The sequence below is a fragment of the Salvelinus sp. IW2-2015 genome, linkage group LG4q.1:29 (assembly GCF_002910315.2).
Source record: "Salvelinus sp. IW2-2015 linkage group LG4q.1:29, ASM291031v2, whole genome shotgun sequence".
Classification (NCBI taxonomy): domain Eukaryota; kingdom Metazoa; phylum Chordata; class Actinopteri; order Salmoniformes; family Salmonidae; genus Salvelinus; species Salvelinus sp. IW2-2015.
The window spans coordinates 9678880-9692088 of NC_036842.1; the positions used below are offsets into that span (position 1 = coordinate 9678880).

General features: G+C 47.6%; 2 protein-coding genes across 8 annotated transcripts in view; both read right to left on the reverse strand.

Annotated features, from left to right (window-relative positions):
* amacr (alpha-methylacyl-CoA racemase) overlaps nt 1-13209 on the reverse strand; it is a 410966-nt gene that overhangs the window by 27301 nt on the left and 370456 nt on the right. The gene's annotated exons all lie outside the window — the stretch shown is intronic.
* Nucleotides 1-13209, reverse strand: part of LOC111961398 (retinoic acid receptor alpha) — a 240792-nt gene that overhangs the window by 5861 nt on the left and 221722 nt on the right. For 3 of the 5 annotated variants that reach the window (XM_023983632.3, XM_070441195.1, XM_023983629.3), the window contains 3 exons: nt 12385-12533; nt 4438-4579; nt 2395-2511 (listed from right to left, as the gene is read on the reverse strand). In XM_023983632.3, coding sequence (XP_023839400.1) covers nt 2395-2511; nt 4438-4579; nt 12385-12533 — 408 coding nt within the window. The remainder of the gene's footprint in view (nt 1-2394; nt 2512-4437; nt 4580-12384; nt 12534-13209) is intronic. The other 2 variants (XM_023983634.3, XM_023983631.3) reach the window with 1 other exon arrangement.

Genomic DNA, 13209 nt, shown 5'->3' on the forward strand with positions numbered 1-13209 from the left:
AACCATGGGTGAAGCACCCAGGACTTCACTTGCGTTGGGGGAMCAAATCGTGGAACAGTACTCAAATTGCGTGGGTATCTAAACCGAAACCAAGAGGGGACTGAGATATAAACAAGAGGTAGCAAAAGGGCAAGAGCAGGAGGTAGTGTAGGTAGGCTAGCTAGCAGGACAGGTACACGACGGAAGAGGATGATTAAGTTGAGGTAGGAGAACRAAAAAGCTGCGAGGGCCACTGTAGCTAAGAAGCTACCACAACACATTCCAGCTCTGATCCCAGCTGGGAGACCATGAGAGGTCAGCGAAGGGGGGAGAGCGATATCACTGAGGAAAAGCCCTGGAATAATCCAAAAAGAAAGCTGGAGAAATGCCATTCCCTCTGCGAATGTAGCTACACTTACTCCCGAAATGACAAACACACCAGCCGTCGCTGTTTTAAGCATTGGAAAGCCATTAGGGTATATCCAGCCCTCTCCGGTCCTTCCCTCCCCCCTCCTCAGGGTGTATAGGTCTGACAGGGGGGTGAAGGGGGCAGGTTAGGTGATAGATAGCGTTGGCGGATAAGGTTATACGTAATGCTGATAAATTGCTACTGCTTTCATTAGAGGCCCCGGCTAATCTAATAACATAATATGACAAATATCCAGGCAGTAATGGTTTAAAGGGCTCGGCTGAGCCCACACCCCCGCACGCTGCACAACCCCCTCCAGCATTCGCGCTCTCACTCATTCTTTCTTTCTCTTTCTTCCTTGCCGTCACACATTCCTCTCTTGCTCTCGTCTAATCCTCACGAGCTAGCTTGCTCCCCCAGTCTGTGTCGCGCTCTCTCTCTCCAAGCGTCACATGTTATCTGATAGCGCTTCCCTGTGTTTTTGTTTCCCCTCTTCTCTCCTCCCTCTTTCTCCAGTCACCAGCTGTAGCCCCAGTAAGTGGTGTCGTTTCTGTGCAGACCCAGCGGTCCCAGACCTCGACCCAGAGGTTACCCTTACAGATCTTGGATCAGCTTCCCCATGTCCAAATCCTAACCTTAACCATTAAGAGGGGTACACAAAACTGACCATAGATTAGTGTCTGTCTAAGGGGCAACATATGACAGGGGGGACTGGCCCAGGGCCAGCCAGACACGGATTCACCATACAGGGACAACGCTCATTAATCAGTTCGCAGACAGGCCTTCCTCCTTGGATAGCTTCGAGAGAGACAGGGGGGGCTTCAAGTCTAGGAGTCAAACATTACACAACAGCAGAACGTTTGCGTTGCTAAGTAAGCTCACCATCACATCACAAAGACCCAAGRGACTGCAGATGAAATTAGCCTTAATTAAAAAAAAAAAAAGCAGTTAAGTAAAGCACTTCTTTACATCTACACAGCTATGCATTGCCAACTGTCCATCCACCTTTAAAAAGAACTGCCAGGTGAGGAGAGCTGAGAATTCTAAGTGATGTGAGAATGTGTGTGCATGTGTGTTCGTGAGAGAGTGTCTCGGGCCCTCCCCTGCTCTCTGTGGCTGTCAAAGTGACTCAGCGGCCCTGTCGCCATTAGGGGTCCGCTGGAGACGTTAAATTAATTCCTAAATAAAAGTAGGGCATCCTTAACGCAGAGACATTACCCGTGCTGACAAATTGGCACCGCAATCATAAGCCGCACAACACAATTTAATGCAGTCATTAAAGAACCATTAGCCGGGACTCGCGATCAGTCATGGAGAATTGCCGCGTGCAATAACTGGCGGGAGATCCATAGCAGGGCTAGCGAGGAGGAGAAATACAACAGCCGTCCGCATTGTTTTGTGTGTGTGTTTGTGTGTAAACCGTGAATAGTGTCTACGTGAATCCTTTGTTTGATCTACGAGGGATTACGTCTAGCATTCTCAAATGGTACGACCGTGTAGCATAGTCTCGCCCACTGATATGACCCACACACTAGCAGTATCTTCATTGTAGCGTGTGCGGTATGCTAGAAGCAATACACAGACTCCCATCAATCGTGGATTTCATAATATAAAAGGCTACTTTTGACAATGTGTCTGCATGAATCTGTATGAATATGTGCACGTGTGTATATGCCTGTGTGTACGAGAAAGAGAGAGGGGGCCGGCAGACAGACAGATMATTTGAGGGAGGAAAATGAAAACTGCGACAGGTCGTCCGTCACACAGATGAAATTCAATGGAAAGATAAATATGTCAATGTTCCCCTGCTTCTCCTGCCTGCCTCCCCCTCGCCGCTCTGTAGCGGCGGAGCAACGATGAAACGTGTTCTCCCTCCCGCTCCTACCCTCCTCTTCCTCTCATACATGCTGGAGATGCTAGGGCACAGCACGGGAGATGAAAACAGGGGATGAGGGATGGAGGGAAGAGGGGACAGAGGAAGGGGGGTTGGGGGAGTGGCTGCTTACCCGGGGGAGCTGCCCTGTCCGCCCCTGGCCCCCCAGTCTGTCCCCTCCCGGTCTCCAATGGTGGGGGCGGCGGCTGGGGGCCCAACACCATCCCGCCTTTGGAGCTGGAGCGAGGAGCTGAGGCGACAAAGGAGGGGTACAGGTTTACCCCCTTGACAGGGCACAAACTAACTAACACAGGGCTCCCCCTAGCACAGTAAAGTCACCCCCACAACCACACACACCCTACCACAGTAACACGGGGGGAAAAGTTTATGCTGGTAGGATGGGGTCATGTATACTGAAATGGACTATCATATAACCTGAATGTTAATAACCAAATTCAAAAAACACGACTCAACAAATCCTACAACTTGAATGGGCACATTCTCTGTCGCACACAGACTATATTCTACACACAAATTCACCGGTAGACAATAGACATCATACAAACGGAAAAACATGTAGTACATCTGACTCACTTAGTTAGAAACCAAATACAACCCCCCCCCCAACGTCATAACATAAATCAACTCAACATTCTACACGCATACAGTAATCACCAGCAGGTTTGTCAGAGTTTCAACGGAACGCCTAAGAAAAAAGAAAGAAAAAAAAGTCGACATTGACATTGAAAAAGAGCATTTACCAGCCCTGCCTTTCCTTGACACCACTCGGGCTCTCTCAGGCTTTCCGTGTTAACCCCCATCCCTCTTTCATCCTCTCCYTCTCTCTGCCTTGGCATGGCCACCTGGCACTGGCAGTGATGCCGGAGTTGTCGAGCGGACGCAAGGTCACCGAGATGTCCCCTAGCAGAGTGGCCGCTCCTCCCAGCCTCCACGGTGGCTCCCCGCAGGCCCCAGATGGCCAGATCCTCGCCCCCCCCTCACCACCACCACCCCTTTCGAAGTAGCACCACGACATGGCCAAAGTTATCAGCCAGGACACGGGGACACAAATCAACACTACACCCTCACTTACCAGACACCAACATAACCCTCTAGTACAAACACAGACTAAATAGGAGGGAGTACGGGAGTAAGAGTGAACCTATATGGGCTCTTCTTTAACTTGACATAGAAGTTAGCCCTTAGGGAGATGGACAGAAGAAACATCTGAGCCTGTCTCGGTTGTTTTTTAACATCAGCCGTGCAGTAGACTATCTCCCCCGTCTGTCCCTGTTGTGGGTGTTTCAGAGCTGCCTGCCGTGATCGTTATAACCATGATTAATGGGCCCGTTCAGAGGTAAGGAGCGCTGAGGATAACTTACTTTGCAGTAAGCCTCAGACAGCCCGCCGCGTGGGGAACTCGCAGAGCATTACAGTGTCATGAAGAGGGTAAATGCCATAGCAGAGAGACGACAGAGAGAGGGATGGAGGAGGGAAAGGGCTGAGAGGGTCTGTGTGTGCTTGCCTGCGTGAGTATATTTGTATACAGTTTGGACGTGTGTGTGTGTGTGTGTGTGTGTGTGTGTGTGTGTGTGTGTGTGTGTGTGTGTTGGTAGCTGTAGGGCTGGGTAAGGCCCGCCGGCCATTGTCTTCCCTCTCACCTCCACAATTAGCTTATGTGGTCTGACAGTGTGTGTGTTGTTGTGTCACACAGCCCGCGGATGCCCCTGATCAGAGGCGAAGCCTGCTCTTTCACTCTCCGCAGGTGCTAACATATTCATCACAGAGGCCCACCAAGCTACCACCATTACTGTGCAAAGCCAAACTGTGTACTGGGCCAGTGCCGCACGCACACGTACACAGTTATGAGGCTTTATGACAGAGAACGATGGGGATCGGAGTACGTGGCTCAGAGGTTACAGGCTGGAGTGGCTGGTGTAGTGTAGTTCAGTGATGTACTATCAATCAGAACTCAATCAAATACATAGACATTTCATCCCAGATGGGACCCAGTCGAACTGTCCCGATCGTCTGTGAATAGTTTGGATGACGTCATGCCCTCTGCCTGTAGTGTGGTTGATGGCATGACTGGAAGGGTGTAGTGTATAGTGTACCGAGGTTAGGGTTGGCACTGGCAGGTTGTTGTAGTGTAATATAGTAGTGCACTACTACTCACACTCCTTGGACATGCCCACTTCCAAGCACTTCTGCAGCCGGCAGTACTGGCAGCGGTTCCTGGTGACCTTGTTGATGATGCAGTTCTTCTCCCGGTGACACGTATACACCATGCTCTTCTGGATGCTCCTCCGAAAGAAGCCCTGGAGGACAGAGGGACGGAGAGAGAGAGAGATAGGAGAAGAAAACGAGGGAGCAAGAGAAAAGAGATGGGAAGGAAGGAGAGAGACATTGTCAGTGAGTGTGTGTGTGTGTGTGTGTGTGTGTGTGTGTGTGTGTGTGTGTGTGTGTGTAGATTCAAGAACCTACAGATAACAGTACTGGAGTGTGGCCATATGCTCCACAATTAAAGGCAACGAGCTACCAAACACTAAGCTCTTGAAAGTCTTAGCAATGAGTCATCGGTAGGAGAATAAAATATTAACTCATGTTGCCATCTCATGAGATCACCTTCCTACCTTGGCAATGGAGCATTAGGGACATTGAGAGATGCTTTAAGGATGTTAAGTAAGTCAAAACGGGTTGGGGATACAAAACGCAGAGTCTACTAGCCTCTAGCTACCTATCAATGCCCTACTTTAAATCTTGATATGGCCCGGCAAAAACAATTCTGGGTGGAGGCCAACATCATTACAGAGAGAACATTGGTTTAAAACGTACTCTGAATCTAAAAGGATGAGCGGACATCTGAAACAAAATGAAAGGACAGGAGGGGAGGGGGGGGGGTACAAGAAAGCACATCCAAATGGACCCGTCTCTCATTGTGAAGAATAGACACTAGAGTGAAACCTTTTGTCTTTTTAAAATTGAATCAAGAATGGATATCGCAATACACAACACTAAACCATGAGTCTCAAAGCTGCAAAACCTAAAAACCATAGCAATACAATGTCGACCATCCGAGGCATCTACCCACTTTGTGTATTCCCAAAGAACGCAATATGGCACAAAGGCAGATACTGTAGAAGATGCCAAGAGGAGATTAGCTCTCTGGTCGACAGATGGCCCATGCACTAAAGACCACAATTTGTCCTTCCTGGATCACCATCTATCCTTCGCTCTCCTGGTCCTCCCCTCCTGAGAAGAGAGATGGGAGGCTGGTGGGACGTGTTTCACGTTTTATTAGGTCGCATGTACAGGACACACATTGTACATACTGTCCAACRAAATGCTTACTTGGAGGTTCCTTCGACAATGCAACAACAATAAGAAATAAAATATAAGAATACAAAACAAAGTACACGACTCCGTAGAATAAACATTTAACCATAAGTATAATATAGGAAGGTATGAATTATAGTGCAATATTTACACATGTATCAGGGAAAGAGGGATTGGTGGGCAAGTGTTTAAATTGTGCAGTATTAGCAATAGTAAATAAGAGTTTGGTAGCAGCAGGTGTGATGTGTGTGTAGCATGACTGTGTGTGTACGTGTATATATGTGTCTATGTGGGTGTGTGCGTGCTAAGGTGCGGCGAGTCAGTTCAGGTGGTCTGTCCAGTTCACGTGTTTAGCAGTCKGATGGCTTGTAGACAGAAACGGTCTGTGAGCCTGACGGTATCAGACCTTATGCTCCGAACCAGTCTGCCCGACGATAAGGAAGTGAACAACTCGTGGCTGGGGTGTGTGGGGTCCTTGATGATGCGGCGGGACTTCCTCAAGCACCGTTTCAAGTAGATGTCCTGGATGGCTGTGAACACRGCCCCAGTGATGTACTGGAGGGCCTTGCGGTCGTAGACGGAGTGATTCCTGTACCAGGCCGTGATGCAACTGGTCAAGACGCTCTCGATGGTGCAGTGGTAGTATTGAGAGGACCCGGGGGTAGCATTTCTTTAGCAGCCTTAGGAAGAAGGGGCGCTGTTGCGCCCTCTTGACATGAGTGGTGGTGTTGTTGGTCCAACTCAAGTCCTCTGTGATTTGGACGCGGAGGGACTTAAAACGTCTGACTCTCTCTACTGCAGTCCCGTTGATGTGGATCCGATGTATACGGACACACCCGGCCTGCACAGCGGAGCAGGGGAAACAGCTCGAGTCGCACAAGATTGAAATTAAACTTTCAGATTAAGTTTGAATGACACATTTTCATATGTACAACATCTAAAGTTCCGCATCACTATACTGAGAACTTTCTGTTAATTTTTTTCAGGCCCCATACTCACAACAAGAAATGAGGAAGTTATTCACTGTCGGTAAGTTTATCAAAAACAAGTGAAATACAAAAAAGGTGTCTGGACTCTTCTATAACATAACATTTACATTTAAAAAAGCAAAACAGATTTGGTTGTAAAAAAATAACTTCTCCTTAATGGATTATCACCAAAGAACCGCATGTTATGCAGGTTTGTATGCCCCAGAATAGATGGAAACTGGCTGAGACTCTGTTACCAAGCTCTAATTAGAAGATTTTGGCATGAAAGAATATTTGAACAATGCTTGTTAGTATGCATTAAAGCACTAACAAATACCTACAAAAACATGCGTAGCATTAAGACTTGGCCCTGACTACAGAAAATATGTCCATTTTATAGTGAGTGAGACTCCATTACTCACATCTAGGCCCTATCTCTAAAACAAATTAGGATCCACAGTCATAACATAAACAAAATACACGACAACAAGCTACGGCTTCAAAGCCAATCAATAGCMGATATCTAACGACCTGCCAGTGACCCTGGTGTGTCTCCCTGTGATCCGTTGGTGCCCTGACCCTGACCCTGTTGGCCACGGGAGGATTGACCCAGTCCCTTTGACATATAAAAAAGGGGACAACCAATCCCTCCAATACCACGCCTCAGGTGGCCCTGGGGATTGGACCTCTCCTCATGGTTAGCCATTGTCCCTCCCCCGCCCTCCCCATCCCCATTAGGAGTCATTGCTTCCTGGGCGCCTTAAGCCTCTTTTTGTATAAGCGCTAATCCGCCAGACGACAAGAGCCCTCAGCAGGCCTGTCAGCCACCCTGTAGCGTTCTGAGGAGAGGAGCGCGGAGAGATGAAGGGGGGAGGGAGGAATGGAGAGGAAAGGAGGAGATGGGGCAGGAGGGGGGTTAAATATGTATGTGTGTGTGTGTGTGTGTGTGTGGCTTGTACAATCCATTCTGTGTACTGTAGATATGCACCTGATGTATGGGCGGCAGGTAGCCTAGTGGTTAGAGCATTGGGCCAGTAACCGAAAGGTTGGTGAATCGAATCCCTGAGCTGACAAGGTAAAAATCTGTTGTTCCGCCCCCGAACAAGACAGTTAACCCACTGTTCCGTCATTGTAAATACGAATTTGATATTAACCGACTTGCCTAGTTAAACAAAGGTTAAATTAAAAATTAAAAAACTGAATTTCTTGGCTTGCAATGTCTCGGGAACTTCAGTAAAGCAGGCTTGGATATTCGACACGCAAAAGACTGAACACACTCCTATCATTAGCGAAGAGAAAGAGCAGGCGAACCATCTGCGCTGTGATTAACATTTTGTGGGGGGTTTTTAAATGTGGGGGATGTGTGTGCGCGCGTTTCTACATTTGTATGCGTATGTGGGTGTGTGTTGTTTATTCTGCTTTTTACTGATCAGTCTATGAAAATACCCTTTTTGTTACTAATTTAACCAGAACCATGCATAATGCMCATTCACTAATAATGACCAACTTCTTGTAGCAGCCATAAGAAGTGAACACAGATCTCAAACAAATCAAGCAAAAGCCCGTGTGCTAGTGAGTTGCCAGCTAATSTTTATATTTCAAGATTAGCAAACTTGGATATATTTGYTAGCTAAGAAGGTAGAACAGTTGAATTGTTATCAACACACCGTTCTGTCCGTCTCCAACTGTTTTAACAGCATGCTAGCCTGTCCACTTTGTTCCGATGTTGAAATCAAGTGCCCTACCTTACTTCTCAGAATGTGAAAGAGTTGCCAAATCCTTATATAATTGTGTTTCATGTTTATTGCACATGTATAAAACACAGACTATACAGCTAGTATAATGGTTTTTGKCTAAAATGCTGCTAGCGGTACCGACAAAACTGAACATACATTTCCCAGAATCAATGTTTATTGATAATCCCGTTTTAGTAGCGTCTGCTGTGCGTGCAATTTGAGGGGTTGAGACATAAAAAGGGTTCGCTAGAAATAATGTCTCAATGTGTTTCGGTGTCCATATGACCGATTCTGTTGGACCAATGCTSAAATACAAATAGCGAGTTGAAACCGCTCGTCACAGAGGAAGAAGTGAGCTCTCATCTTTGTTGTGAGTGGCGGGAAGAGGGGCTTGGTGTGTGTGTATGTGTGTGTGTATGTAAATGGTGAGATGCACACAGCACAGAAGTAGCGAAAGAGACCAGACCAAAAAGACAACATGAGAACAAGCGGACATAATAACAMATGATTCTCGTGATACTGGCATTTGGAATATCGCGCTAAAACAAATTCAAATGAAWTTGATCTAAAAATCGGCCAACCCTACGACAGGCACATTACTAAAGATGTGAATCTTTAACAAGGCCAGCTAAAAAAGACTGCAACATTAGAGAGAGGAGCGATGGCGGGGGCTTAAGATGTTAAGTGTCTTAGCGTCGAAAAAAAAAGGCTTCATGCTGTGCATCGATGCCTCCGAGACAATAAATGAGGAGAGCGTACACATTTTATGTTAATGTGTTTATATCTGAGGGAACGAGAGAGAGAGAGAAAAAAAAAGAGACTCCGCTTCAACAACAAACAAATGAGCCGTCTCTAAGTAGTTTGGTCTGACATTATTCCTCACCGCACCCTAGGGTTGGGTTTTGTAGATGGGCTAGTTAAGGAAATGCTAAATTGCTAACCCCTCAACTTACCCCGGTCTCCGATGAGTGGCCGTATATACAGTGCCTTCGGAAAGTATATAGACCCCTTGACTTTTTCCACATTTTGTTACGTTACAGCCTTWWTCTAAAATTGATTMAATTGTATTTTTTCCTCATCAATCTACACACAATACCCCATAACGACAAAGAAAAACAGGCTGACATTTTTTCTAATTTATTAAAAATAAAAACTGAAATATCACATTTACATAACTATTCAGACCCTTTATTCMGTAGTTTGTTGAAGCACCTTTGGCACCGATTACAGCATCGAGTCTTCTTGGGTATGACGCTACAAGCTTGGCACACATGTATTTGGGGAGTTTCTCCCATTCTTCTCTGCAGATCCTCTCAAGCTCTGTCAGGTTGGATGGGGAGCGTCGCTGTACAGCTATTTTCACGTCTTTCCAGAGATGTTTGATCGGTTTCAAGTCCAGGCTCTGGCTGGGCCACTCAAGGACATTCAGAGACTTGTTCCGAAGCCACTCCTGCATTGTCTTGGCTGTGTGCTTAGGGWCGTTGTGCTGTTGGAAGGTGAACCTTCACCCCAGTCTGAAGTCCTGAGCGCTCTGGAGCAGGTTTCCATTAAGGATCTCTCTGTACTTTGCTCTGTTCATCTTTGCCTCAATCCTGACTAGTCTCCCAGTCCCTACCGCTGAAAAACATCCCCACAGCATTGATGTTTTCACCACCATGGTGCCAGGTTTCCTCCAGACGGAAGCTTGGCATTTAGACCAAAGAGTTCAATCTTGGTTTCATCAGACCAGAGAATCTTGTTTCTCATGGTCTGAGAGTCTTTAAGTGCCTTTTGGCAAACTGCAATCGGGCTGTCATGTGCCTTTTACTGAGGAGTGGCTTCCGYCTGGCCAACCTCCCATAAAGGCCTGATTGCTGGAGTGCTGCTGAGATGGTCCTTCTGGAAGGTTCTCCCATCTCCACAGAGGAAYTCTGGAGCTCTGTCAGAGTGACCATCGGGTTCTTGGTCACCTCCMTGACCAAGGCCCTTCTCCCCCTGATTGCTCAGTTTGGCTGGGAGGCCAGCTCTAGGTAAAGTCTTTGTGGTTCTAAACTTCTTCCATTTCAGAATGATGGAGGCCACTGTGTTCTTGGGGACCTTCAATGCTGCAGACATTTTTGGTACCCTTCCCCAGATCTGTGCCTCGACACAGTCCTGTCTCGGAGCTCTACCGACAATTCCTTCGACCTCATGGCTTGGTTTTTGCTCTGACATGCACTGTCAACTGTGGGACCTTATATAGACAGGTGTGTGCCTTTCCAAATCATGTCCAATCAATTGAATTTACCACAGGTGGACTCTAATCAAGTTGTAGAAAGATCTGAAGGATGATCAATGGAAACAGGATGCACCTGAGCAAAAAGTCTGAATACTTACGTAAATAAGGTATGTTTTTTTATTTWAAAAAATCCCCCAAAAACTGTTTTCGCTTCGTCATTATGGGCTATTGTGTGTTTAAAAAAATCWATTTTAGAATAAGGCTGTAACATAACAAAATCTGGAAAAAGTCAATGGGTCTGAATACACCTGTTGTATTGAATGATTGAGGATACAAAGCTCACTCGTCTCCTGTTTAGAAGACTAGGAGAGGGGAGGCGAATGCTGAATTCTTCAAAGTTCTGCTCTCCCCAGGACGCCCGGCTGGGGGCGGAGACTAGCAGCTGGCGTTGGGGTAGCTACCACCCGGAAGGGATGTGCACACAAACATGTACGTGTGCACGCACAGCATCCTGAGTCAGTGAGCTTAAGCAGAGCAGGAAAGTGACACGAGCATGGGTGCCAGTTGGTTTCTGATACAGCCCATGCTTACCCATGCTTTCACACTGACTGAGACCACACACACACGCACACAACCGTAGCCTATTTAAATCAGGGCCTATTATTGGTGAAGTTAAGAGACACATTAAAAGCTATTGAGGACGTGCAACAGGCAACTCCGTCAAGTGGGGCTTTTCCGCCCCCCCCCCCCCCAAAAGGCAGGTTAAGGCTTTATTTACTTTGTATACATTTCTTTTAGAGGGTAGGTTAAGTTTCAATGAACGCACAGAGGCGAGACCTTGCCTCGCGCTACTGTGTTAAAACAGGACTGTGTGCTCAAGAAACTGTACTCTTTTTTTCCTCCCCTTTCCATCATCTCGACTCGCCTCCTCTCCGGTCCTGTCCTTTCCATCTTCTCCTCCTTTCCTTCTCACCATCTACCTAATCCCCTCATCTCCACCCTGGATGCAACCAGGTTCCCATCCTGCAGCGCCTCTCCCCGTCCCTCCCTCTCGCCAGCCATTCCCCCTACAAGCCAGGTGTTATCTTCCCTGGGCCCAGCCATGTGAGGCAGGCCTAATGGGCACCTGTCCCACCACAGCCAGTCATCCAGCCTCCCTCTCCCTCTGTCTGCCAGTCTCAGGCCATCGCCCTGCCCTCAACCTCCATGCATGGCAGATGAACAGCGAGTCCTCCAGAGCACCACTGCTGACGCAAGCTTTCGCAGGCTTACACAACTCCACGACCCCGTCTTATGAAACGCAGTACTGCAGAYAAGGAAGCAGGAGCCAGATACCACTTCAGAGTGCAGAATGCCACCTGGCAGGAATGCCACCCACTCAAGACAATGACTTCATTTGGAGTTGGACAGATACAGCAGCTAGACACTCAAACTGAAGCCACTTAAAGAAACAATTCCTCATATAGTTAATGAGAACTGTATAGTGCAATATTGAAGCATAGCCCAGATGATCTGACAGTCCCATCATGTATAGATATAGGAGGGGTGCCATAAGCGATGACATAAGCAAATGGCCCAGTTCACTCTTTATAGGGCGTCCCCAAATGCACCCCAACCAATCTATGTATATTCTGAACTTCAGATAATGCTGATGCTATGCATAGTATGTGCATGAAWTATAGTAGGGCCTTAGGGTGATGGTCTCCTGGGACTGGGTACTACCATTCCAAACCAGGACAAGTGTTATAAATATCAACATGGGCACCCCAATATGCATTGGTCCAGCCCGTTCACAGGAAACCCCTCAGAAGCAACCGACGATTGAACCCTGGATCAAATAGTATAGAACAGAGTGGAATGGATGGCTATGTAAGGGTGCGTCTCACCTTGCAGCCTTCGCAGGCACTGACTCCATAGTGGTATCCTGAGGATTTGTCCTGGCACACGAAGCAGGGCTTGTAGACCCTCGGGGGAGGAGGGGGCGACGGCGGGCTTGGCACTATCTCCTCTGAGCTGGTACTCTGTGTCTCTATCGCTGCGGGAGAGAAAAGAGAGGGAGGCACACACACTCAGTGACAGAGGACAAGGACAATATCCTGGCAGGCTACTTCCGTATCCCGGACAAGAAAGGCTACTCTGGATATCGCCGAGAGTGTCCAAGAGCACTTGGCACAGTGAGTCCGGAGATGCAGAGAAGAGAAAAGCAGGCCATTCTTGTTTACCAGTAACCTTAGTGGTTCCACGTATCAATCAAGACAACGTTAGCAGTGGAGGACACAGATAAGGGTGTCCTGGAATGGTGTCGAGAGAAACTGGCTCACCCATCAGGGAAGGAACAAGACATAATAGTTCTCTCTCTAGGCTGTGTGTGAATGAATGGTGCTTCGAGCGGGGAAGAATGCTCTGCTGGACTGGCGTCCATTACGCTCTGTTGTGTAAGAGTTAAGTGTGGGTGGCCGAGGGTGTGCGGGCGGAATGGARTTCACCGTGTTGTTTTCTCAAGGAGAGAAACGGGAAGGTGACCTAAGCTAMGGTCAAGGTGGACATTGAGAACCAGACACCAAGGCTGTCCACGCGGAGCCGCCCTCCCGACCTTCACTCTCTTTCTCTCTTGCCCTCATCCTCTCTCTCTCCCGCACTTGTATTCTCTCTCCGTCTCTCTGGGGGGAAATAATAAACAAGACTAAAGACAGGAGTCACTCTCGCCCACT